This window comes from Coregonus clupeaformis, chromosome 15, assembly GCF_020615455.1.
Source record: "Coregonus clupeaformis isolate EN_2021a chromosome 15, ASM2061545v1, whole genome shotgun sequence".
NCBI classification, from domain to species: domain Eukaryota; kingdom Metazoa; phylum Chordata; class Actinopteri; order Salmoniformes; family Salmonidae; genus Coregonus; species Coregonus clupeaformis.
This window is the reverse complement of record NC_059206.1, coordinates 53,557,908-53,585,344: the sequence shown is the minus strand read 5'-3', so window position 1 is coordinate 53,585,344 and position 27,437 is coordinate 53,557,908. Positions and strand designations below refer to the sequence as shown.

Below are 27,437 nucleotides of genomic sequence, written 5' to 3'. Positions count from 1 at the left end.
CATTAATCATTAGCCTATTAATTGTTATTTAGAAGATAAGGCTGTCCCAAATGGCACCGGATTCCCTATATAGTGCACTACTTTTTTTTTGGGGAAAAGGGCACTATATAGGAACTAGGATGCCATTTGGGACACAACCTAATTAAAAGAAGGGGAATGAGTGAATGCAGGGAGAAAGACAGGGAGACAGAGTGACAGGGAGACAGGGAGACTGGGAGACAGAGTGACAGGAGACAGGAGACAGGGAGACAGGGAGACAGGTGACAGGGAGACAGGGAGACAGGTGACAGGGAGACAGGGTGACAGGAGACAGGGTGACAGGGAGACAGGGAGACTGGGAGACAGAGTGACAGGGAGACAGGGAGACAGGGAGACAGGGAGACAGGGTGACAGGGAGACAGGGTGACAGGGAGACAGGGAGACAGGAGACAGGGAGACAGGGTGACAGGGAGACAGGGAGACAGGAGACTGGGAGACAGAGTGACAGGGAGACAGGGAGACAGGGAGACAGGGAGACAGGGAGACAGAGTGACAGGGAGACAGGGAGACAGGGAGACAGGGAGACAGGGTGACAGGGAGACAGACAGGGAAGTGATGAGTATCTCTCAGGCAGAGCAGACTGAGGCAGAGTTGAGCGATGGAAGGATCGATCTAGATTATCACACTGCAGTGGTAATATTGTGTCAGGATACATCAGGCAAGGCCAGCATGATATCATTACACTAAAGAAGAGATGAGAAATAAAGCTACACTAGCTGTCAATCAGACCAGTTCCATAACATGACCTGCATAGACAGACACACCTAAACAAAGATACTTGCCTAGATAAAGGATAATGCAGGGGTTCTCATGGGCAACATACGGTAGGTGTTGAAAAAGGATAATAATAATAATAATAATAATAATAATAATAATAATATGCCATTTAGCAGACGCTTTTATCCAAAGCGACTTACAGTCATGCGTGCATACATTTTTGTGTATGGGTGGTCCCGGGGATCGAACCCACTACCTTGGCGTTACAAGCGCCGTGCTCTACCAGCTGAGCTACAGAGGACTACAATCCTGTGCTACAGACACTGAATACTGTATAGTATTTGAAAGAAAACAAATACTATTTAAACCCAGGTTCTGACAGATACCTATGCCTAGATGAAGAGACTGCAGATTTTTGTCATATATGCTACATAGAGAAATGCTGAAATGGAGGGTGCTGAGATGTATAGAAGGAGGATATGGCTGGTCGTTAAACAGAACATCCCTTATATCCATTAGCTAGCTAGTTACAGTAGTAGTAGAGACAAATGCCTTCCGGTTCCAATGACATGAGACAGAATGTGGAACACATGATGAAACACTCAATTAAGGCATCTGGGCGCTGAAGATGGACCACATACCTAGGATACATATTTCCTCCTTGATTAATGTATGGATGGGGGATTGTGGGTATGCGGCATCCCGCGGCGAGAGCAAGGTAACGAGGTGCTGCTGGCAGATTTATTTCTCTCCCGGATCCCAAATGACACCCTATTCCCTATATAATGCACTGTCAAAGGTAGTGCAATATATAGGGAATACGGTGCCATTTGGGATGCAGGCAGAAGACAAAGTGTCGGAGCGGTGGCATCTTCTTGAAATGTCATTACCTGCAGCAGCATATTCACCAGGCAGGAAGGATGGCCGTGACGGGAACACTAATGCTAATGAAGATTGGAGCTGGTCTTTGTCTAAGCTCATCCCTAACTGCCCAGTCCCAGCCAAGCTCTCAACCTCCCAGCCCAAATCAAATCACATTTTATTTGTCACATGCGCCGAATACAACAGGTGTAGACCTTACAGTGAAATGCTTTCTTACAAGACCTAACCAACAATGCAGTTTTAAGAGAAATAAGTGTTACGTAAACAATAGATAAGTAAAAAAAAATCCCTTTCTCGTAACTCCCCTTTCCTCATCCCCAGCTCCCATCCTATCCTCAACCCCAGCTCCCATCCTATCCTCATCCCCAGCTCCCATCCTATCCTCATCCCCAGCCCCATCAATCCCTATCCCCAGCTCCCATCCTATCCTCATCCTCAGCCCCATCAATCCCCTTCCCCATCCCTGCTCGCTCCTACCAAAAGTAACAAAGTAATCAGATTACGTTTGGGTAATCTAAACGTTACATTACTAATGACAATTTTGGACAGGTAACTAGTAACGGATTACATTTGGAAAGTAACCTACCCAACCCTGTGTGTGTGTGTGTGTGTCTATGGTCTTACCTTGAGGCGGTCTTTGGGCAGGGCCTGTGCTCCCTTCATGATGACCTCCTGAACCCTCTCTACTGACAGGTCTGTCCCTGCTGCCTCAAGACGCTGGCTGAAGAAACTTAGCACCTGGGGGGACAGTGACACACACGTCAGGAAAAGGACCTGTGTGTGTGTGTATGTTAGCTTTAGGAACCTTTCAGTTTAACTGTTGTTTTTCAGTCTTTTGTGTGTGTGTGTGTGTGTGTGTGCGCGTAGTGTGAGAGAGATAGTGTTTTTCGTCTGTGTGTGTGTAATTGTAAGTGAACAATTACACACAGTTACAATTTGAGGTCTAGTCTTTTCATGACTGTGAAAGGCTAGTCTTTCATGAAACTGAGGCAGTGCTTTTCTTTGACACCACTGACACTCAAGAGAATTTACACTTCAATGAGTCTCGTCTCTGTACATCAATAACATATGTTGATCTGATTGAACTATCATCTCTTCTCAGCTTCTATTTGTATCATCTGGATCCTAATTCATTTAATCCTGTGCTTTGGGTCTTCACACTAGTTTACCATTGCAACAGACGTCACCCCCTCACCATCACCCCCTCAGGCAGGGTTGTAGTAGACCACATAGTGTCTCGGATCCATTTTTACTCGGTCTTGACTCAACTTCGGGACAATGAGGACTCGTAGTTTCTTCGTGAGACCAGCCGAGACCCGGGGCCTCATTTATAACCACTGTGTACATTTTACACAAAAAATAGAGATTTATAAACTTGGCGCAAGCCATACATATGTGTCCCATTATAAATTAGACCTGTTGTAAAACTGTGCACGCGTGAATGAGTATTATAACTCCACCTGAAAAAAGCCCATCATTCACCTTTTATGTTGACAATAACGCCCTTCTTTGCTATATACAGTGGGGAAAAAAAGTATTTAGTCAGCCACCAATTGTGCAAGTTCTCCCACTTAAAAAGATGAGAGAGGCCTGTAATTTTCATCATAGGTACACGTCAACTATGACAGACAAATTGAGAAAAAAAAATCCAGAAAATCCCATTGTAGGATTTTTAATGAATTTATTTGCAAATTATGGTGGAAAATAAGTATTTGGTCACCTACAAACAAGCAAGATGTCTGGCTCTCACAGACCTGTAACTTCTTCTTTAAGAGGCTCCTCTGTCCTCCACTCGTTACCTGTATTAATGGCACCTGTTTGAACTTGTTATCAGTATAAAAGACACCTGTCCACAACCTCAAACAGTCACACTCCAAACTTCACAATGGCCAAGACCAAAGAGCTGTCAAAGGACACCAAAAACAAAAAAGTAGACCTGCACCAGGCTGGGAAGACTGAATCTGCAATAGGTAAGCAGCTTGGTTTGAAGATATCAACTGTGGGAGCAATTATTAGGAAATGGAAGACATACAAAACCACTGATAATCTCCCTCGATCTGGGGCTCCACGCAAGATCTCACCCCGTGCGAGTCAAAATGATCACAAGAACGGTGAGCAAAAATCCCAGAACCACACGGGGGACCTAGTGAATGACCTGCAGAGAGCTGGGACCAAAGTAACAAAGCCAACCATCAGTAACACACTACGCCGCCAGGGACTCAAATCCTGCAGTGCGAGACGTGTCCCCCTGCTTAAGCCAGTACATGTCCAGGCCCGTCTGAAGTGCATTTGGATGATCCAGAAGAGGATTGGGAGAATGTCATATGGTCAGATGAAACCAAAATATAACTTTTTGGTAAAAACTCAACTCGTCGTGTTTGGAGGACAAAGAATGCTGAGTTGCATCCAAAGAACACCATACCTACTGTGAAGCATGGGGTTGGAAACATCATGCTTTGGGGCAGTTTTTTCTGCAAAGGGACCAGGATGACTGATCCGTGTAAAGGAAAGAATGAATGGGGCCATGTATCGTGAGATTTTGAGTGAAAACCTCCTTCCATCAGCAAGGGCATTGAAGATGAAACGTGGCTGGGTCTTTCAGCATGACAATGATCCCAAACACACCGCCCGGCAACGAAGGAGTGGCTTCGTAAGAAGCATTTCAAGGTCCTGGAGTGGCCTAGCCAGTCTCCAGATCTCTACCCCATAGAAAATCTTTGGAGGGAGTTTAAAGTCTGTGTTGCCCAGCGACAGCCCCAAAACATCACTGCTCTAGAGGAGATCTGCATGGAGGAATGGGCCAAAATACCAGCAACAGTGTGTGAAAACCTTGTGAAGACTTACAGAAAACGTTTGACCTGTGTCATTGCCAACAAAGGGTATATAACAAAGTATTGAGAAACTTTTGTTATTGGCCAAATACTTATTTTCCACCATCATATGCCAATAAATTCATTAAAAATCCTACAATGTGATTTTCTGGATTTTTTTTCCTCATTTTGTCTGTCATAGTTGACGTGTACCTATGATAAAAATTACAGGCCTCTCTCATCTTTTTAAGTGGGAGAACTTGCACAATTGGTGGCTGACTAAATACTTTTTTTCCCCACTGTACTTTGGAAGTATTGGAATTAGGCCAAGACAGTATCTAAAGGAAATAGCAATGGCGAACTTGATCAAATGTCTTTGGAGGTGGCAGAATGTTTTCTTTTGCAGTGAAATTTGCTGTTCTGACCTTTTCGGAAACACAAAAACAATAACAAATCATTTTAGACCTGTAAACAGATCATTTGCATTCAATAATGTTTTGCATTTACTTTTTCCCGAACGTAAATATGCTGCACTGGCCGCGAATTCTGAAACAAAAATAAAACTACAGTAGGCCTACATGCAGTGGTAGCCTACACACATTAAATGCAAAAGATAAACTCTGTTCACCTGTCAAATTCCATTGTAGGCCTGTGTTATAACCAGAGTTCCCTTTCAGATGCATAGAGCAAAAACAAATTATAGTAGCCTATCTAATAGACTCGAGAAATTACAGTTTTCAGACATAGCCTACAAACGTCAATGGAAAAGGTGAACCGTCTGTTCTACCGTCAAACTGTGCTTCAAATTGAATCGCATTGACCAAAATACTTGACATAGCTTATCTATTTACTACTGTGAAGTGGGTCCAATTAAATGAGAGATGGGACGAATGGTAGCCTATCCTAACTTGTTGTATAGGCCTATAAGTTATTCCTCGAGTATGAAACCATCACTAACCAGGTTTCCATCAAACCTTTCTATGCGAGTAAAGTACATGTCGGATACATTTTTTTATGACCGCCGCTTTTATGAGCAAATATTGATATAATAACCATCATATTGAAGTGAACTTGGAGTCACGTGATGACATGTGTGGTCCTCCCACTACGACTCGGGAAACCATGCAGTTTATTAGGCTTCAGATTAAATAAATTATGATGAAATTCACAGGGTGGTGAAAGTGCAAGGTGATGAGCTTGATGTTCCTTTCCAATAAATATCAAGGGTCTTATTCTAGTGACATGATGATCGATGATTGGCTACCGTTTGACAACTAAAAATAATCTCGCTTTTTTGTCCATAATAATAATAATAATAATCTCATCATGTAGGATATACGTGCGTCTAGCCAACAGCACGCAGATAGCGCTGTTGGCTAGAGTGCACGTGCCAATACCAGTGTGGGCACACTTGCTATGTAACGCAACATTTTTGGTGAGAAAACCATCAGTAGAGTTCAAAATGTATTTTTTTATTCGGTAAATGGGAATTTAACCGCAAAAGGTATTTTTATTTGCACTACGTCATCACGCACAGCCTTTTACCTGCAACAAGTCCACTTGATGGAAACATCTCTCGTGGGAAAATGCAGATTTTTTAATATTCGCATAAAAATCTGTCACCAATTGGATGGAAACCTAGCTAGAGTCAGAAAAGGTGAGGAATTGATTCTGCAATGATCAGAGACATGAAATAAATAGTAGGAAATAGATACCTATTTCGAATTATTTTAGAATCCAAAGAAAATAAATACGCCAAGATTTTTGCTCTTCTCACTAACAGCAAATTATTGCATTTTGTTATTATATTTAGCTACCTGTTTTTTTGTTATGAATAAGAGTGTTATCATGCACTGAGTGTACAAAATTAATATTGATATAATATTGAGTTGCACTCTCTTTTGCCCTCAGAACAGCCTCAATTCGTCTGGGCATGGACTCTACAAGGTGTCGAAAGCGTTCCACAGGGATGCTGGCCCATGTTGACTCCAATGCTTCCCACAGTTGTGTCAACTTGGCTGGATGTCCTTTGGGTGGTGGACCATTCTTGATACACCCAGCAGCGTTGCAGTTCTTGCCACACTCAAACCGGTGCGCCTGGCACCTACTACCATACCCCATTCAAAGGCACTTAAATATTTTGTCTTGACCATTCACCCTCTGAATGGCACACAATCCATGTCTCAATTGTCTCAAGGCTTAGAAATCTGTTTTTAACCTGTCTCCTCCACTTAATCTATACTGATTGAAGTGGATTTAACTAGTCACATCAATAAGGGATCATAGCGTTCACCTGGTCAGTCTATGTCATGGAAAGAGCAGTTGATCCTAATGTTTTGTACACTCAGTGTATATTCCCCATTTGCTACTACTAAGCTACTTTTGCATTCGTGAAATGCAATACTTCAACCACTAGAAACTGTGCGTACGCATGGTCTAAAGATTGCGGGAGGATAAGCACATTCTCACGTGAAGTTCAGTTTTTATAAATTCCAACTTTTGCGTGAAAATTGGCACACGCATGTTTTGGGGCATATTTTGTGCGTACGCAAGGTTTATAAATGAGGCCCCAGTGGAGTTAAAAACTCAATTATCAGCCCCTGTTCAGTCAGCACATAAAATCACTTTGCCAGGCCAGAGATCCACACTCCTTTCATGAAACAATTATATCTTATAGCCTATTAAAACCTGGGCTTTCTACTTTACTCGTAACATTATGGTCCTTTACTTTTGTTGAAACATATCCTCAAACCTTGTCACGCGCTTCGGAATTTCCTTGCTCCCATAGAAGGGAAGACTGTGGGAAATTGTTTGAGAGTCGCGCACTCGCTGAGGGGAGACTGGGGGAAATTGTAACATTATTTACAGACCATGGTTAGTGATCATTTGAAGAGTGGCTCTCTATTTGCCCACAGAATACATTTTTCCACCATTCTGAATGGCTAAAGAATCCATATTTTGTTCTGAAATATTGACAAATAATTACTGTATATTTGGAGCTCTTATTATGGTGCCGATCTGACAGAATTACAATCATGTACTTGACTCGTACTCGATTTGCTACCGTCTTGGTCTTGACTCGATCCCACTTTAGGTGGTCTCGAACACAACACTGCCCAGGTGTAGTCTGAAGTTAGACAAACAGCTGATAAACGTATCCTAGCAACATGGGCTATAAGATCAAGGCAGCTTGAATGATTCTGGAGAATAAATCTGCTGCTTTTCAAAAGAAGAGTGTTTGGGTGAGATTTGGCCTATAAAAAGCAAGTAATAGTCAGTCATTTTATTTCACATTACAAACATTGGGTTCTACTTTCAAAAAGGGAATGTTTCTTCTCTTTCGTTACATGCTTTCGTTACACTGGTAGTAGTCTCTTATGACAGATTCTAATTAATGTCGACATCAATATCAACATTTGGTTCTGGGTTATAAGATCACACTGGTAGAGAGCAGAGAGGAAGGAAAGAGACGAGGGAATGGATAGAGGAGACGAGGGATATGAATCCGCCCTAGGGATGTGTATCTCTCTTTTACAATGACGATTCGATACGCATCTAGATACATTGGCATAGTTTGAAACGATTGGTTGTGATTTGATTAGTGGATTTGGACGAACTGTCCTATGGTCTGTCCATGTTTCCATACTTTTGACACGGCACACTACATTGTCTCAGTGATTGCACTGCGAGAACAGCCAGGTAAGCAAAGAACATTCTACAACGGGTTGAATTTGACAATGTCATACGCAGTTACATGCATAAAACTTCAATAGGCTGAAGGAGAGGATGCATCAATTCAGTCCCAACAGATTAGAGTATTTTCGGAATAAGTCCGAAAAAAAGATGAGTAAAAAACAGTGAACCGATTCGGAACGTTTGAATAGGTTCTCTTACTGATGCATGCTTCATTTGGATCAGTTTGGGCTCTCGCGGACCGATGCACTCACATCTTCAACATTTGAACCGGGGACCGATGCGTATCGGTGAATCACTACATCCCTAATCCGTCTTCTACTACAACTCCCGACACGATCTGTGTCTGAGAACAGCATGTCTACTGATGTCTTCATTGGGTCTGAAGGTTTCCCATATGGGGTTAATTTAAGGAGCAGAAACTAAACCAGCCTTGCTCCAGAGTCCCAGGCAGACCTCTCAAACAGGCTGCAGCACATACAAGCATTAGAGGCAGCAGGGCTGGGTAACAGGGAAAGGACTAGTGAAGATTAAGCTGCCATCTGTCTTAACTGTCCCTAGACACTTGTTGGAAGACTGAATGACAGCTAGTGTAGCTCTCGACAACATAATCATGTTCTGAATTAATATTTTACTATCAGCCCCATGAGGGTACAGAGAGTGGACTTATTTTATTCATCAATACAAATCAGAAACTTGAATTGAGTTGTACTGTGCTGGTTTCTTCTTCCTTCTAACAGTTCAATAGTGACCAAAACTTACAAAGCTTTTTCACAAAACTATTCTGAAGTCTTATGCTTTCTAAATCCTGTTAATAAATTGCAAATTGCCTGTTGGATTCATGTTTCAATTCAATTTCAATTCATTGGAATGGGGTGCGCGCGTGTGTCTGAGCAGTGTCCGTCTGTATGTGCATGTGAGCACTCGTTCGTATGCCTCTCTCTCTCTCACTCACTGTGTCGAGGTTCTGCATGATGTCCTGGAAGGAGGGGTGTGTTCTGAACTGTTCGAAGAGCTCTCTCTTGTAGAGCAGGGCGTAGACCAGGTTAGGGTTGTGGTGTAGAGAGTTAGACAGACACGAGTTGATGATCTCCAGCATCATCCTGATCACCTCCTCAATCACATTCAGGTCCTGGGCCTAGAGAAGAGAGAGGGGACAAACTAACATACAGGGCCTATAAAGAGAGAAACATATGTATTTTATAAGAGACACAAGAGCAAGACACGACTTTCAGGTGAAACATTTAATGACCTGATATTTCACTTTGGGGGGAAAACTGTATGAAAGAATTACCCTGATGTTTCACCTTTGTCTTACTGCAGTAAATGTGAACTATTTTGCTAAATGTCCACAACTCTTACGCCAACACAGTGGGCATCTGGTTTAAAGCAAATAGGGGTTCCATAACCAAAAGAACAAGGCGACTAGAAGTAAAAGGAAAAGTTTGTTACTAGAATCAATGGTTTCCATTGGGTCGTAAATAGAAAGTGACGGTGTGTGAGAGCAAGGAAGGTTAAGTGTGTGTGAGTGAGTGAGAGAGCAGGGCAGCCTAGCAGTGGCTGGAGCAAGGGAGCCAGAGAGGAAGCCGGGGGCACCACTATGTCCGTAGAGGCAGTAGACAGGGAACACAGGGGTAGGCAGGCGGCAGGGTGGTTGTGTCATGTTGAGGGATACCCATTGTGATGCCTGCGTGGCTGAGATGTTATCTAGCTCCATACAGACTGTCTGGAGTCTCAGGCCAGGAACCATTTACATTTTAGTCATTTAGCAGACGCTCTTATCCAGAGCGACTTACAGTTAAGTGAGTGCATACATTTTTCATACTGGCCCCCCCGTGGGAATCGAACCCACAACCCTGGCGTTGCAAGTGCCATGCTCTACCAACTGAGCTACAGGAGGCCTACAGCACTACGCTATGCAAAACAGCAACATATTATACCTGAGAGAGAGAGAGAGAGAGAGAGAGAGAGAGAGAGAGAGAGAGAGAGAGAGAGAGAGAGAGAGAGAGAGAGAGAGAGAGAGAGAGAGAGAGAGAGAGAGAGAGAGAGAGAGAGCGAGCAGACTGGGAGTGGAGTCCCCCCGTGTTGCTATATTACAGCCCTGCCTCCCTCCATTACCTCATGCTATCGTTCACTCCCACTTTGCACAACCACCAATCGCTAGCTAACTCTGCTCAGAATTTCAAGGAACCCAGGTTATTGTAAAGGCATCAAATCATGTTCTAACAGCTCAAGTATGGTCACTCATCTAAACATGCCATTGGCCTGAATAGAAACATATAAATTATCAACTCACAATCATCAATACACCAGACAAAAAGACATGGGGGTTGTGGTGGTTAGGGCTGTGGCGGTCATGACATTTTGTCAGCCGGTGACTGTCAAGCAAATAACACCCGGTCTCACGGTAATTGACCATTCATTAACATAAACACATTTAGCATCTCCCGGCTTCCACGCATAGCCTACAAGCCACTGATGCAGACCTTTGGAACATCTACATTTAAAAAAGTATAATAAATCCATGTAATATAGCCTACAACATCACAATAAATACATTATTAATTTTAGACAGGTCTAAAGAAACATGATATGAAGAAAATGTAGTCTGTTTCAGAAGAACAGAATAGCATACTCTGAGTTGTCCTTATGTTAGGTCCTGATCTGCCTAAGCCATATGGCTGTGGGCTACACTAGTTCATTTAGCAGACAAGATTTTCTCTAAAATTCCATGGAATTATTTAATAGTATGAAGAATAAAACTGAACACAACTGAATAAAATAGAAAGGATATTTTCTCCAAACGATTTGGGGGAGTGCGCACATGCGGCTATTCTGTGTTGAGAGGTTAACAAAGAAACAGGTACTCATATGCTTAATTTAGAGTTATTTCTGTAACTTTAATGGTGATACAAACGTTGGGCTATATGTTTAGATTTTTAATACATTTTAAGGCTGCATGATGCGACTAATGATGCCTCGAATTTCCCGGTGGCATCCCCTTTGTGTGGCCATAATGACCCCTAAAACAATCCATGCCTTTTGCGGCCAGTGGCCGTTGTGTCCTTATCTAATTCCGAGGCGCATATTGAAGATCTTGGAAGAACTGTCCACATTTACTTTTGGTCAGCCAACAAGATGAGTAGGCCTAACGAACAGCAAAAGCACTAGCTTATGTCAATCTATTATCCCCCACAGTACAAAAGTTGACCCATTCTATTCTGTGCGAGAAATAAATATTCCAAACGTAGTCTGGGACACTTGTGGGATGCGATAGACCCCAAATTAAATACACCCACTAGCATCAAAACTTTTTTTTTGAAGTAATGAGGCTGACGCAACAGATCAGAACCTTTAGCTTAAAAGGTTCTTCACATTATAAGCGCAGCAATGCGCACATGGCAGTAGGCTACAAGCGCAAATGTTCCATTAGCAGGAAAACACCATTCTAAAAAGTGACTGGAAATGTGATTAACATGTAATGCTTTTGTTATACAGTCGTGGTCAAAAGTTTTGAGAATGACAGAAATACTAATTTTCACAAAGTCTGCTGCCTCAGTTTTGATGATGGCAATTTGCATATACTCCAGAATGTCATGAAGAGTGATCAGATGAATTGCAATTAATTGCAAAGTCCCTCTTTGCCATGAAAATGAACTTAATCCCCCCAAAAAAATTCCACTGCATTTCAGCCCTGCCACAAAAGGACCAGCTGACATCATGTCAGTGATTCTCTCGTTAACACAGGTTAGAGTGTTGACGAAGACAAGGCTGGAGATCACTCTGTCATGCTGATTGAGTTAGAATAACAGACTGGAAGCTTTAAAAGGAGGGTGGTGCTTGAAATCATTGGTTTTCCTCTGTTAACCATGGTTACCTGCAAGGAAACACGTGCCATCATCATTGCTTTGCACAAAAAGGGCTTCACAGGCAAGGATATTGCTGCTAGTAAGATTGCACCTAAATCAACCATTTATCGGATCATCAAGAACTTCAAGGAGAGAGGTTCAATTGTTGTGAAGAAGGCGTCGGGGCGCCCAAGATAGTCCAGCAAGCGCCAGGACCGTCTCCTAAAGTTGATTCAGCTGCGGGATCGGGGCACCACCAGTGCAGAGCTTGCTCAGGAATGGCAGCAGGCAGGTGTGAGTGCATCTGCACGCACAGTGAGGCGAAGACTTTTGGAGGTGGCTTCTTTGCTGCCCTTCTTGACACCAGGCCATCTTCTCTCCAGGAAAAACATCAGGGACAGACTGATATTCGGCAAAAGGTACAGGGATTGGACTGCTGAGGACTGGGGTAAAGTCATTTTCTCTGATGAATCCCCTTTCCGATTGTTTGGGGCATCCGGAAAACACCTTGTCCGGAGAAGATAAGGTGAGCGCTACCATCAGTAATGTGTCATGCCAACAGTAAAGCATCCTGAGACCATTCATGTGTGGGGTTGCGTCTCAGCCAAGGGAGTGGGCTCACTCACAATTTTGCCTAAGAACACAGCCATGAATAAAGAATGGTACCAACACATCCTCCAAGAGCAACTTCTCCCAACCATCCAAGAACAGTTTGGTGACGACCAATGCCTTTTCCAGCATGATGGAGCACCTTGCCATAAGGCAAAAGTGATAACTAAGTGGCTCGGGGAACAAAACATCGACATTTTGAGTCCATGGCCAGGAAACTCCCCAGACCTTAATCCCATTGAGAACTTGTGGTCAATCCTCAAGAGGCGGGTGGACAAACAAAAACCCACAAATTCTGCCAAACTCCAAGCATTGATTATGCAAGAATGGGCTGCCATCAGTCAGGATGTGGCCCAGAAGTTAATTGACAGCATGCCAGGGCGGATTGCAGAGGTCTTCAAAAAGAAGGGTCAACACTGCAAATATTGACTCTTTGCATAAACGTAATGTAATTGTCAATAAAAGCCCTTGACACGTATGGAATGCTTGTAATTATACTTCAGTATACCATAGTAACATCTGACAAAAATATCTCATAACACTGAAGCAGCGAACTTTGTGAAGACCAATACTTGTGTCATTCTCAAAACTTTTGACCACAACTGTAAAGGTGCATTTTTATGGTGAAAATGATCTTCCCCAAACTTGAAACTCACGCGCTGCATATGTATGCCAGTTAGGCTCTACACCCGTTGTAAAGCGGATTAATGTGCTAAATTTTAATTCGTTATTTGGCCACTTTAGTTGTGATACAAACATTGGGCTATATGTTTAGATTTTTAGATTTATTGTTTTGTTGTAATTTCTACCCCCATTTTCTCTCCAATTGTGTCGCAGGAAACACCGTTCAACTGACAAACTGAAGTCAGCCTGCAGGTGCCCGGCCCTCCACAAGGAGTCGCTAGAGCGCGATGAGCCAAGTAAAGCAATTCCCGGCCAAACCCTCCCCTAACCCGGACGACGATGGGCCAATTGTGCGCCGCCCAATGGGACTCCCGGTCACGGCCGGTAATGACACAGCCTGGGATCGAACCCCAGGCTGTAGTGATGCCGCAACACTGCGATGCAGTGCTTAGACCGCTGCGCCACTCGGGAGGCCGTATATGTTTTGATTTTAAATACATTCTGAGGCTGCATGATGCGACTAATGATGATTTGAAAAAAGTTGCATGAAAGGCATGAGCGCTGTTTTATTTTTTGCACAGGCTGTACACACTTCATCAGTCTCTCATTCACAATTTGACAAGCACTTGATAATGCCTCGAATTTCCCGGCAGCAAATATATCATTCACAAGTGATAGGCAAATATTGTCACCCATCAGACTATTCTTGATTTAATCTCGTCTTCACATATATTAAATAATATTTGTGTGAAATTTGTTTGATTTAGAATGGACCTTTATCATGCACCTGTCTTGAAACAGGGGTAGGGGGAAAAAATACATGTCATCTATGCACTTTGCGAATGGAGGATGCTATTCCCGTGGTTAATTTTCATGCTATCCTGTTGTAAAGAGAAGCAATGTGCTTAATATTAGGAAAGTTGATCAATAAATATAGTAGAACCTCTCTCCTAGCCTATAGAAAGCTGATCGGATCCTCCTCTTTTTAATAGAGGCCATCACTCTGTTTTCTCACGCAATTGCATAGCCTATAGAAATGTTGCGCAACATGAGCTCATGGGCTCTCATGTAGTGTTCGATTAGATTTCAGAATAAATTTGCATTGATGTCAGAGTGATTAGAGGGACAATAGAGTGCTGAGTACCAGGCAGTTAGCAAGTTTGGTAGGCTACTAATGACCATCAGCAGCATCAGAGCTTGGAGAAGTCTAATTCCATGATTACCATACGGTCACCGTAACAGCCCTAGTGGTAGTGAGGTACATCAAGGAACCCTTGGAGCAATGTTGCCCTCCATAAACATCTGTGCACCCACAAAATAAAATAGAACATATGGTATTTATGGGTCTACCACTCTATAGCTCCAAACAACATGGGTCTCCAGGGGGTCAGCTGGGTACTAGCAGCAACAAAACACTACAGCTCCAACTGCATAGGGACTCACACTGCCCTTATGACTCACAGGTCAACTCATGTCCGAACCAATTTCCTCATAGTGAGGGAGAGAAGACATCACTCCCTTCAGAGGGAGCGAGAGAAGGGGAGAGAGAGACAGAGCAGAGAGAGAGACGCATGGTATCAGCATTCACATGGTGCTGCCAGCCTGATGCTTGTCTACTTGCCATTTCACCTTTGACATCAACAGTTCCATTCTCCCTCAGTCCCACCATCCCTGCCGTCTAGCAGTGCTTATGCTATATTCCCATGGCTGAGAGGGAGGAAAGAGTAGGGCAGCGTCCCAAATGGCACCCTATTCCCTTTATAGTGAACTACTTTCGAAAAGGGCCCACATAGGGCTCTAGTCAGAAGTAGTGCATTAAGTAGGGAATAGGGTGCCATTTGGGACGCAGCCAATCATGTCTGCCAATCATGTCTGTCTGCAGCAGCAGGAGAGCTGGATCCCCCTGCGTGCATCAGACCAATTTAGACCTCAGCACTAATGGCTTCTGAGAGGCCAAGACGGAGCCAGCCCACCAGCCGAGAGTCACTGGCTGAAAATTGAGTCAGAGAGACGCAACGGGGAGCCACTGACTGAAGGACCGCAGAGCACAAATAGGAGTAGAAGGGTGGGAGAGAGAGAGAGACAGACAGAGAGAGAGAGAGAGAGACAGAGAGGGAGAGAGAGACAAAGGTCAATTCTGAGGACACAAAGGATAGATTTTTTTAAACAAAATTTATTTCACCTTTATTTAACCAGGTAAGCCAGTTGAGAACAAGTTCTCATTTACAACTGCGACCTGGCCAAGATAAAGCAAAGCAGTGCGATAAGAACAAAAACACAGAGTTACATATGGGGTAAAACAAAACATAAAGTCAAAAATACAACAGAAAATATATATACAGTGTGTTCAAATGTAGCAAGTTATGGAGGTAAGGCAATAAATAGGCCATAGATAGATGAGGTGCACACTGAATAGAAAGATGGATAGTAGGTTTATCTGAGTGATGGCATCTCCTGGCTGTAGGGCCGTGGGGTCCTCTGCACTGCCATGTGATACTTGTCTTCTGAACAGTTGGATCTCCAGTACATTACAGAGACAGAAAGCCATGCCTGTTACAGCCCAGGAGAAAAGAGAAGGCCTGGGAGAAAGCCGGTCTGAATAATCACATGCAGCGTAGCTATAGCTAGATATCATCTTTAGGGTAAGGAAGGACAGCAGAGATGGAGAGGACATACTGTGCTCTTCATCTACATCTGATAGTGCAGCGCTGGTTTGTAGATAGCTGCTACTCAGATAGCCACTGGCTTGGCTGTCTGGTGTATTACATTACAGTAGTTTGTGTTTATGAAATGACATGGGAGAGAATAGATATCAGTCCAGCTGATCAGTACTGCAGAGGTTCTCAGAGTCAGAGGTCCAGTTCAGAGATGTGAAGAATCTCTAGGAGAGCGGGTAGGAGCGACATTCAACCTACTGCAAAACCTGCATCAAAAGGATTGTATGTGCAAGAGTATGAGTATTGGTGCGTGAGTGTGTGTGAAAGAGGCAGCTTGTGTGTGAGGGAGTGTGTGTGTATATAAAACACACAAATACTCAAGATAAAAAAAGGTAGCGATATGATGTTGTCATAGAAACATGCACATGATGCGCGAACGGAACACAGATATGGAATCAAACGGGGTGTGTGTGTGTGAGTTGCTCGAATCAAAAATTATTTTTGTGTTCAAACAAACATGGTGTGTGACAGGAACTGTTTGTCTGATAACTGTTGAAAAGAGCCAGGCTGCGTCCCAAATGGCACTCTATTCCCTACATAGTGCACTACTTTAGACCAGAGCCCTCTGGGCCTTGGTCAAAAGGAGTGCACTATACAGGGAACAGGGTGCCATTTGGGACGAAGTCAGAGTCAGTAAAACGTTTATTCACACAACCATCTGCCATGTAGGACACAGGGAGGGACAAGGCCGGATTAAGAAATCATAGGCCCTGGGGCTTTGTTTTTTTAATTGGGAAAAACAGTGCTGCTGTTCGCAAAAAGATTGGAGTTTTTGAGAGATTTTTTAAATATTGTTTCTACAGACGGAGGCATTTGCTTTCCCAAACTGTACGTTTTTACCGCAATTGTATTTTGAAAATTGCAAAAGGCAAACATACAGCCGCAACCAACCATAGAAATATAATCCATAGATGACAGTTCCCATTCAAGTCAGGACTGGCAGCCATTGCTAGCGTACCCATGAGTTTAACACTCAAATTGCCAGGGTAAGAGCCGAGGTTCCAAATCCCTTCTATGGATGATATGTCTATGGCCACAACGGAACAAGCTGTATATTTGGTGCACATGCTGTCCAAATTGCGGCCTTCCTGACAACCGGTAACTGCCAAACTAAAGGAAACACTTGAGTAAATGAGGGATATAACGTTTATGTTATGGTGTGTGGGGTGCATTTTCCTTGAATGGTTTAGGTCCACTTGTAGAATCTATGCCAAGGAGCATTGAAGCTGTTCTGGCAGATCATGGTGGCCTAACACCCTTTTAAGACACTTTATGTTTGCGTTTCCTTTATTTTGGCAGTTACCTGTATGGCTTGTGATAACATTTTATCCACAGTAATGTTTTCAATATGTGGCTAAATTATGCTCTCTGGTGTATTTTGAACATTGAGAGCGGGTTCCTGTAGTTGGATAAAATAATAATCAAAATGTACAAAATAATGTTCTTATTTTTTTTGCCTCATGCCCCTTATGACCTTGGGCCCTGACAGATACATTTACCTATTATGCGGTTTATTTTTTATTAATCAGTTACCCATTCAAGGCAGGGCCCCCAGTTACCCACTTACCTCCTCTACTCCCCCAATCTGATGATTAGCAGAGCGGCAGCAGCAGGCTGTCTATACTCAATGAGAACGGGCTCCTGAGGTTGGTGGTTGCAGTAAAAATGTGTAAAAAATATATCCTACATATGCATTATATACTGTATAATATATACTGTATTACATGTATTATTATTATTTTTAGCTACCTGTTGGGCCCCCACGGGCCTGGGCACAGGGGCCTCGGCCCCGGTAAGCCCCTGCATTAATTCGGCCCTGGGGAGGGAGTGTATACATTTGTTCCCCTGGCTAGGTTCAGAAGAGAAAGTGTGTGTGTGTGTCTCTCTGTCAGGGTTTCAGTTAGGAACATTTCTGGGAAGATTTGAATTTATCAGACATCTGAGAAATTTACTGGTCATCCATATGCATTGGGTGAGTATCCCATTAGGGCGTCCTCCCAAGCAGCTAGCCCATCAAAACATGAGGGATATTGGCCAAATTAGCCACATTTACATGTCCTTAAAAACAGCCTATAACAAATTACAAAAACACTATTCCTTGTGTTTCGATGTGTAGCATATGCAAAACTTTATAGCCTATTGTTTTATTGGTTTTTAATTTCCTAAAACAATAATTGTCCACCTCACGGTTCAGATGTCAGAGATTTTAGCACTAAATTGCATGCATAGGCCTATAGGCTTGCTACGACACCGACATGCATTTCTTTATAGTCAGATACACAGATGTACAGTGCATTCGTAAAGTATTCAGACCCCTTGACTTTTTCCACATTTTGTTACGTTACAGCCTTATTCTAAAATGGATTAAATAAAACATTTTCCTCATCAATCTACACACAATACCCATAATGACAAAGCAAAAACAATGAAAACAGAAACACCTTATTTACATAAGTACTGAGGCCATTTGCTATGAGACTTGGAATTGAGCTCAGGTGCATCCTGTTTCCATTGATCATCCTTGAGATGTTTCTACAACTTGATTAGAGTCCACCTGTGGTAAATTCAATTGATTGGACATGATTTGGAAAGGCAAAAACCTGTCTATATAAGGTCCCACAGTTGACAGTGCATGTCAGAGCAAAAACCAAGCCAGGAGGACGAAGGAATTGTTTGTGGAGCTCCAAGACAGGATTGTGTCGAGGCACAGATTTGGGGAAGGGTACCAAAACATTTCTGCAGCATTGAAGGTCCCCAAGAACACAGTTGCCTCCATCATTCTTAAATGGATGAAGTTTGGAACCACCAAGACTCTTCCGAGAGCAAACTGAGCAATAGGGAGAGAAGGGCCTTGGCCAGGGAGGTGACCAAGAACCCAATGGTCACTCTGACAGAGCTCCAGAGTTCCTCTGTGGAGATGGGAGAACCTTCCAGAAGGAAAACCTCTGCAGCACTCCAGCAATCAGGCCTTTATTGTAGAGTGCCCAGACGGAAGGTTTCCTCAGTAAAAAGCAGCACGACAGCCCGCTTGGAGTTTGCCAAAAGGCACCTAAAGGAAACCAAGATTGAACTCTTTGGCCTGAATGCCAAGCGTCACGTCTGGAGGAAACCTGGCACCATCCCTACGGTGAAGCACGGTGGTGGCAGCATCATGCTGTGGGGATGTATTTCAGTGGCAGGGACTGGGAGACTAGTCAGGATCGAGGGAAAGATGAACGGAGCAAAGTAGAGAGAGCTCCTTGATGTAAATTTACTCCAGAGCGCTCAGGACCTCAGACTGGCATGAAGGTACACCTTCCAACAGGACAACTACCCTAAGCACACACCCAAGACAACGCAAGAGTGGCTTCGAGACAAGTCTCTGAATGTCCTTGAGTGGCCCAGCCAGATCCCGGACTTGAACCCGATTGAACATCTCTGGAGAGACCTGAAAATAGCTGTGCAGCGATGCTCCCCATCCAACCTGACAGAGCTTGAGAGGATCTACAGAGCAGAATGGGAGAAACTCCCCAAATACAGGTGTGCCAAGCTTGTAGCGTCATACCCAAGAAGACTCGAGGGTGTAATCGCTGCCAAAGGTGCTTCAACAAAGTACTGAGTAAAGGGTCTGAATAGTTATGTGAATGTAATATTTCTGTTTATGTATTCTTTTATAAATGTGCAAAAATGTCTAAAAACCTGTTTTTGCTTTGTAATTATGGGGTATTGTGTGTAGCTTGATAAGGGGGAAAAAGTATTTATTCCATTTTAGAATAAGGCTGTAAAGTAACAAAATGCTAAATCAAATGATTATAAATACGAGAAAAGAAATGGCATCCTACATGTATAGCAAGTTGCACAGTAGGCCGCGCACCAATGTTCTTCTCATCTTTGTCCACTACAATATTAAAACTTGTCCAATATGGAGGACATTTCCCTCGAAGGCTTTTCACTATAGGCATACTCTAACTTTCATTTTACTTCAGGCCTCCATCTTCGCAAATCAACCGTATCCCAAGGCTCCTCTCTCCCTCTCTTCAGCAGCAGGCGATTGCACATAAGGCAGTGCGCAAGGAGTGAGAGAATGGTGCTGAAGCGTAAAATCAGGATGTATGATACGCAGCCCCGGACAATTTTATTTATTGGCTTTTAAATGTATTTTATTGGCCAAAAGCCGGCAATTACCGGCTAACGGTAGCCCTGGTTTGTGTGTGTGTAGAGATCCTTTGTGACTTTCCCATCCTTTCTACAAATCAGAAAACATGAAGAGAAACAAAACATTTGTCTTGAGAGATAGCTACTAGCATGGGATGACACATGCAATTGAATAATAATAATCTCTTTTTGATAATGGCGTGCTTCCTACTAGCACTGATTTTGTGGAATTTGGAGGAAGGTTTTATTGTAAGGATCGTGATGTCTCGCCTCTATGCCCCACTGCCTTTCCTCAGGTTTCTAGCAAACCAAGTGGTGGGACTGCCGTTTGGCTGAAAAAATGAATATAGGAGTGTGCCTTTAAAAGCCAACCTGCTATCATAAAGCTGTACCTCAAGAGGCTGAGAGGGAACCCAAGTCCTGAACTAAGAACAACTCTAGTCTGGAGTCAAGAAGTCCAAAGCAGCTTAAAGACACTAATGAAATAAGCCCAGTGGCAATCTGACCGCTTAGCAATGCAGACCAACACACACACACACACACACCACCCCAACGCTCCCAGATTTCCTCAGGTCCGTTTCCATGGCCACTTCCTCAGAGTCTGCCCTGATCTGCCCGTGGCGTGAAACCCGTCTGGAGAAATATTAGCAAGGTTATTAGCATTATTACACTTTTTCTTTTAAACACAGTGTGTGTGTGTGTGTGTGTGTGTGTGTGTGTGTGTGTGTGTGTGTGTGTGTGTAGCTCAGCGCAGTGTGGCAGGGTCGGTCAGTAAATGCCAGCCAGTAAAACGCTCTGGTGATGGCTTTGCTTTGCTCATTGCAGTAAAACCTAATGACAGCTTTATATCTCCCGTCTGCTACGTTATGGAGAAAGTTCAACGACAAGACTACACTTGGCTATCGATTAGGAGAAGCCAATCATCCTTAATCACTTCCTGCAATCTGGCTGATGTCATTGGCTCTGGAAGCAGGAGAATATTAACCCACCACACATCACTAATGACACAAACAGTGCCTTAAGAAAGTATTCACACCCCTTGACTTTTCCACGTTGTTGTGTTACAGCCAAAATTTTCAATGGAATAAATGGATATGTTGTCACTGGCCTACACACAATATCCCATAATGCCAAAGTGGAATGATGTTTTTCGAAATTTTTACAATTAATTAAAAATAAATAGCTGAAATGTCTTGAGTCAATAAGTATTCAACCCCTTTGCTATGGCAAGCCTAAACAAGTTCAGGAGTAAAAATGTGCTTAACAAGTCACATAATAAGTTGCATGTGTAGTAATAGTGTTTAACATGATCTTTTAATGACTACCTCATCTCTGTACCCCACACATACAATTACCTGTAAGGTCCCTCAGTCGAGCAGTGAATTTCAAATACAGATTCAACCACAGAGACCAGGGAGGTTTTCCAATGCCTCGCAAAGAAGGGCACTTATTGGTAGATGGGTAAAAATAAAAAAGCAGACATTGAATATCCCTTTGAGCATGGTGAAGTTATTAATTACACTTTGGATGGTGTATCAATACACCCAGTCACTACAAAGATACAGGCGTCCTTCCTAACTCAGTTTCCGGACAGGAAGAAAATCAATGGTGACTTTAATGATAGGATACAACTGAGGATGGATCAACAACATTGACTGGGGAGTTTTTCAGGATAAAAAATAAATGGAATGGAGCTAAGCACAGGCAAAATCCTAGAGGAAAACCTGGTTCAGTCTGCTTTCCACCAGACACTGGGAGATGAATTCAACTTTCAGAAGGACAATAACCTAAAACACAAGGCCAAATCTACACTGGAGTTGCTTACCAAAAAGACAGTGAATGTTCCTGAGTGGCCGAGTTACAGTTTTGACTTAAATCTGTTTGAAAATCTATGGCAAGACCTGAAAATGGTTGTCTAGCAATGATCAACAACCAACTTGACAGAGCTTGAAGCATGTAGAAAATAATAAATGGGCAAATATTGTACAATCCAGATGTGGAAAGCTCTTAGAGACTTACCCAGAAAGACTCACAGCTGTAATCGCTGCCAAAGGTGCTTCTACAAAGTACTTACTCAGTGGTGTGAATACTTATGTAAATTAGATTTCTGTATTTCATTTTCAACACATTTTCAAACATTTCTAAAAACATGTTTTCACTTTGTCATTACGGGGTATTGTATGTAGATGGTTGAGAAAAACATTTAATCCATTTTGAATTCAGGCTGTAATACAACAAAATGTGGAATGAGTCAAGGAGTATGAATACTTTCTGAAGGCACTGTACCTTTCACAAGTTTCAACCCATCATCACTATAGTAGAGAACAGAGAAGAGAAAGGATGAGAGGAGCATAGGTAGTAATGTGAGAGGAAATGGCAATAGAGTATTAAGGAGGAGAGAGGGGATGAGGATAGGTAATAGATGTGGGAAGAGGCAGGTAGCTTAGCGGGTAAGAGCGTTGTGCCAGTAACCGAAAGGTCGCTGGTACTAATCCCTGAGCCGACTAGGTGAAAAATCTGTCGATGTGCCCTTAAGCAAGGCACTTAACCCTAATTGCTCCTGTAAGTCGCTCTGGATAAGAGCGTCTGCTAAATGACTAAAATGTAAATGTAAATGTGTGTGTGACTGTGACCTTGAGACAGCAGAGGCAGCCAGACCAGACATTACCAGCCTCACAGAGCAGAGCCTCACTGTGCAGTGTCTGTCTGTCTGACTGACTAATAAGGATTGATGGTGTGTCTAGGAGCAGAGGTACCGTCTGCCTCCCAAATGGCATCCTATTCCCTGTATAGTGCACTACTTTTCACCAGGGCTCATAGGGAGGGGAGGTGGTGGCCCGCCAGGCATGGACTCAAGAGTTTTAGGTTATAATTAGTCTAGCTGAAGAAGAGGAGGACAGGAAAGGATGAGGAGAGAGGAGGGGAGAAGAACAGAAGAGAGGATAGGAAACAAAAGAGGGAAGAAGACAGAAGAAGATAGAAGAGGAAGGGAATGGAGAAAGAGTAAAGAGGAGAGTAGCAGGAAGCGTTGGTGGTGGCAGCTTGCATTTCCCACTCTTACAGCTCTCTCTCCCCCTGCGGCAGAGTTCTGTCTGTAATGAGATTAGCCCACTGCACACCAGGGAATCCAGGTCAGATGCAAATGTGCAAGCTAGACGTCTGTGTGTGTGTGCTTCTAAGTGTGTGTGTTTGTGTGTAAGCTAGACGTGTGTGTGTGTGTGTGTGTGTGTGTGTGTGTGTAAGCTCGACGTCTGTGTGTGTGTGTTAGACATGCTAAGCTGATTAAATGAGAGGTGCCCCAGTCTCTCCCCATATGTAATGAAGCAGAGGCTTTTTTAAATCCAGACACCCATACCACCTGCCACATTCCCCTCTTCCTCCCCACTCCTATACTCCTCTGTCTAGCCACATTCCCTTCTTCCTCCCCACTCCTATACTCCTCTGTCTAGCCACATTCCCCTCTTCCTCCCCACTCCTATACTCCTCTGTCTAGCCACATTTCCCTCTCCTCTCTTCTCCCCTCTAATACAGAAATAGCAACATACACTGAGTGTACAAAACATTCAGCTCTATCCATGACATAGACTGACCAGGTGAATCCAGTTGAAAGCTATGATCCCTTATTGATGTCACTTCTTAAATCCACTTCACTCCTCCCTTTCACTGTAGATGAAAGGGAGGAGACCGGTTACAGAAGGATTTTTAAGCCTTGAAACAATTGAGACATGGATTGTGTATGTGTGCCAAGAATTGCAACGCTGCAGGGTTTTTCACGCTCAACAGTTTCCTATGTGTATCAAGAATGGTCCACCACCCAAAGGACATCCGGCCAACTTGACACAACTGTGGGAAGCATTGGAGTCAACATGGGCTAGCATGTGGAACGCTTTTGACACCTTGTAGAGTCCATGCCCCGATGAACTAAGGCTGTTCTGAGGGCAAAAGTGGAGGTGCAACTCAATATTACGAAGGTGTTCTTAATGTTTTGTACACTCAGTGTAGGAGGGAAGCATACTATGCATTTTACAGATATCTATATCTACAGTGAGGGAAAAAACTATTTGATCCCCTGCTGATTTTGTACATTTGCCCACTGACAAAGACATGATCAGTCTATAATTTTAGTGGTAGGTTTATTTGAACAGTGAGAGACAGAATAACAACAAAAAAATCCAGAAAAATGCATGTAAAAAATGTTATAAATTGATTTGCATTTTAATGAGGGATATAAGTATTTGACCCCTCTGCAAAACATGACTTAGTACTTGGTGGCAAAACCCTTGTTGGCATCTCAGGAGGGATTTTGTTCCACTCGTCTTTGCAGATCTTTCCAAGTCATTAAGGTTTCGAGGCTGACGTTTGGCAACTCGAACCTTCAGCTCCCTCCACAGATTTTCTATGGGATTAAGGTCTGGAGACTGGCTAGGCCACTCCAGGACCTTAATGTGCTTCTTCTTGAGCCACTCCTTTGTTGCCTTGGCCGTGTGTTTTGGGTCATTGTCATGCTGGAATACCCATCCACGACCCATTTTCAATGCCCTGGCTGAGGGAAGGAGGTTCTCACCAAAGATTTGACGGTACATGGCCCCGTCCATCATCCCTTTGATGCAGTGAAGTTGTCCTGTCCCCTTAGCAGAAAAACACCCCCAAAGCATAATGTTTCCACCTCCATGTTTGACGGTGGGGATGGTGTTCTTGGGGTCATAGGCAGCATTCCTCCTCCTCCAAACACGGCAAGTTGAGTTGATGGCAAAGAGCTCGATTTTGGTCTCATCTGACCACAACACTTTCACCCAGTTCTCCTCTGAATCATTCAGATGTTCATTGGCAAACTTCAGACAGCCCTGTATATGTGCTTTCTTGAGCAGGGGGACCTTGCGGGCGCTGCAGGATTTCAGTCCTTCACGGCATAGTGCGTTACCAATTGTTTTCTTGGTGACTATGGTCCCAGCTGCCTTGAGATCATTGACAAGATCCTCCCGTGTAGTTCTGGGCTGATTCCTCACCGTTCTCATGATCATTGCAACTCCACGAGGAGAGATCTTGCATGGAGCCCCAGGCCGAGGGCGATTGACAGTTCTTTTGTGTTTCTTCCATTTGCGAATAATCGCACCAACTGTTGTCACCTTCTCACCAAGCTGCTTGGCGATGGTCTTGTAACCCATTCCAGCCTTGTGTAGGTCTACAATCTTGTCCCTGACATCCTTGGAGAGCTCTTTGGTCTTGGCGAGTTTGGAATCTGATTGATTGATTGCTTCTGTGGACAGGTGTCTTTTATACAGGTAACAAGCTGAGATTAGGAGCACTCCCTTTAAGAGTGTGCTCCTAATCTCAGCTCATTACCTGTATAAAAGACACCTGGGAGCCAGAAATCTTTCTGATTGAGAGGGGGTCAAATACTTATTTCCCTCATTAAAATGCAAATTAATTTATAAAATTTTTGACATGCGTTTTTCTGGATTTTGTTGTTGTTATTCATTCTCTCACTGTTCAAATAAACCTACCATTAAAATTATAGACTGATCATTTCTTTGTCAGTGGGCGAACGTACAAAATCAGCAGGGGATCAAATACTTGTTTCCCCTCACTGTATATGAGATGTGTTCATTCTATCCCTATTGCAGACGTTGAGGATGTAGATGGGAAGAGTGGCTTCAGGTGTTTGTGTAGAGGTGAAACATGGTCAGTACTCACAATGATCCTATCTTGACTGACTTGTTTGGCTATTTGCATAACCGCAGACAGTGTGTGTGTGTTGTAGTAGTTGAGAGAGACAGTATACACTCAAGAGATAATTGTAAATCTGTCTACTGCTGATCCTTAGACCTGGAGGGTAGGGCTGAGCGTGTGTGTGTGTGTCAAGACTGGTTTTTAGCACTCAGCATTTGACACAGGGTCAGGGGAGGCCTCGGGGACTGTCTGTTCTGTCTGAGCGTCTACGTCCTGCTGTGTGTGTGTGTATATTTGTTCTGTGTGTGTGTGTTCTATGTCTGCCACTACCTACTCATTTACAGAGCAGGGCTGATCATCAGTTATTAATACCAACACAACGTCAATACAGCCTGCCTTCTGATATGTCACCAGGGGAATGCGCTGGTTACCGTGGTTACAGAGAGCCTCCGGGCCTGGCTATATTGAATAGGTTAGAGGTTAATGGGTCGGTGGTGAGGTGTGACGGCCAGGAGAAAGCATATCTCTCTGTGTGTGTGTCAGGTCATATCTGCTATCTGAGTGGGAGTTGAGTAGCAACACAACATAGCCTTTGTCAAGGCAGACGGATCGGTGTGTCTGAGGAGGAGGTTAAGAGACCAGACAGACCACAAAAGGACGAACAAAATGACCAAGTAGAAGTACTGTCTGTTAGTACGGTGAATTCCTATTGATACAGCTATGTGCACTATTTACTGTCATACGAAGGAGAAATACTTTCCCAAGTAATTCAGACGAAGCGTTCAGAACATTTAAAAACATATCTGAAATCATTGTATTTGAATGTGTTGAATTATCACTGGTGGTGACTATTCCATTGTGTGAGTGTGTGTGTGTGTTCTACTGCGTGTGTGTTCTGCTCCTAACAATGCTCTCTATGAGGCTGCAGGCTTAGTGAAGAGACATGAAAATCTGCAGGATTTTCTCCTAAAGCAGGAGAGCTGGCATGAATAAACAAGCAGCTTAATGTATCGGCCGTCCCGCTCCACTCGGGAGGTACTTTGTGTGTGTGTCTGTGCGTGCTTGTATGTATGTTCGGCTCCACTCGGGAGGTTTTGTAGGGGAGTATGCAAATTCCAAACCAGTCAGAACCACCTACCGCAGCGAAACACTAAAAACAACAGCAGCAACCAACGCTGCATCACAGCCCCAGGGAGGGAGGGAGAGAGAGAGGGAATAAAGGCAGAGAGAGAGAGAGAGAGGGAGAGAGAAAGCGAGAGAAACACACAGACAGAATAGAGCTGGCAGGCTGGCGCTGAAACAACAACAGTCTTTTGGGAGGCTCTAATGGGTAATTCTCTGACCTGCATTATGGCAAATAGAGGGAGGCATTTCATAATCACAATTACAACACTCTGTCCAGGGCCATCCATCCCGTCTCCCTTACTGTTATGGCCATATGAACTGGACCAGATTAAAGGGGAGGGGGACGGGGTGGTGCGTGTGTGTGTGGACGGCAAGGGGGTCTACAGCATGTTCCCCCCTCTTTCTGAAATAGAGACCTTGTTATTCCCAAGGTAAACAAACACACTTCCTGTCTGCAAAGGAAGTAATCAGCTACAGTGGAGGAGGATGAGGAGAGGGGGAGAGAGACAGAGATAGAGAGAGGCGCAGTTTCAGCAGACAGGGAGGGTCAGCAGTTTTATCGAAGCCCC

At 43.6% G+C, this 27,437-nt stretch overlaps 1 protein-coding gene across 2 annotated transcripts in view; it reads right to left on the bottom strand.

The window, feature by feature from the left end:
- LOC121582723 (dymeclin-like) overlaps positions 1–27,437 on the bottom strand; it is a 162,336-nt gene that overhangs the window by 12,197 nt on the left and 122,702 nt on the right. For both annotated transcript variants that reach the window (XM_041898774.2, XM_041898773.2), the window contains exons 15-16: positions 9,097–9,279; positions 2,263–2,376 (exon numbers count right to left, since the gene is read on the bottom strand). In XM_041898774.2, the coding sequence (XP_041754708.1) occupies positions 2,263–2,376; positions 9,097–9,279 (297 nt within the window). The remainder of the gene's footprint in view (positions 1–2,262; positions 2,377–9,096; positions 9,280–27,437) is intronic.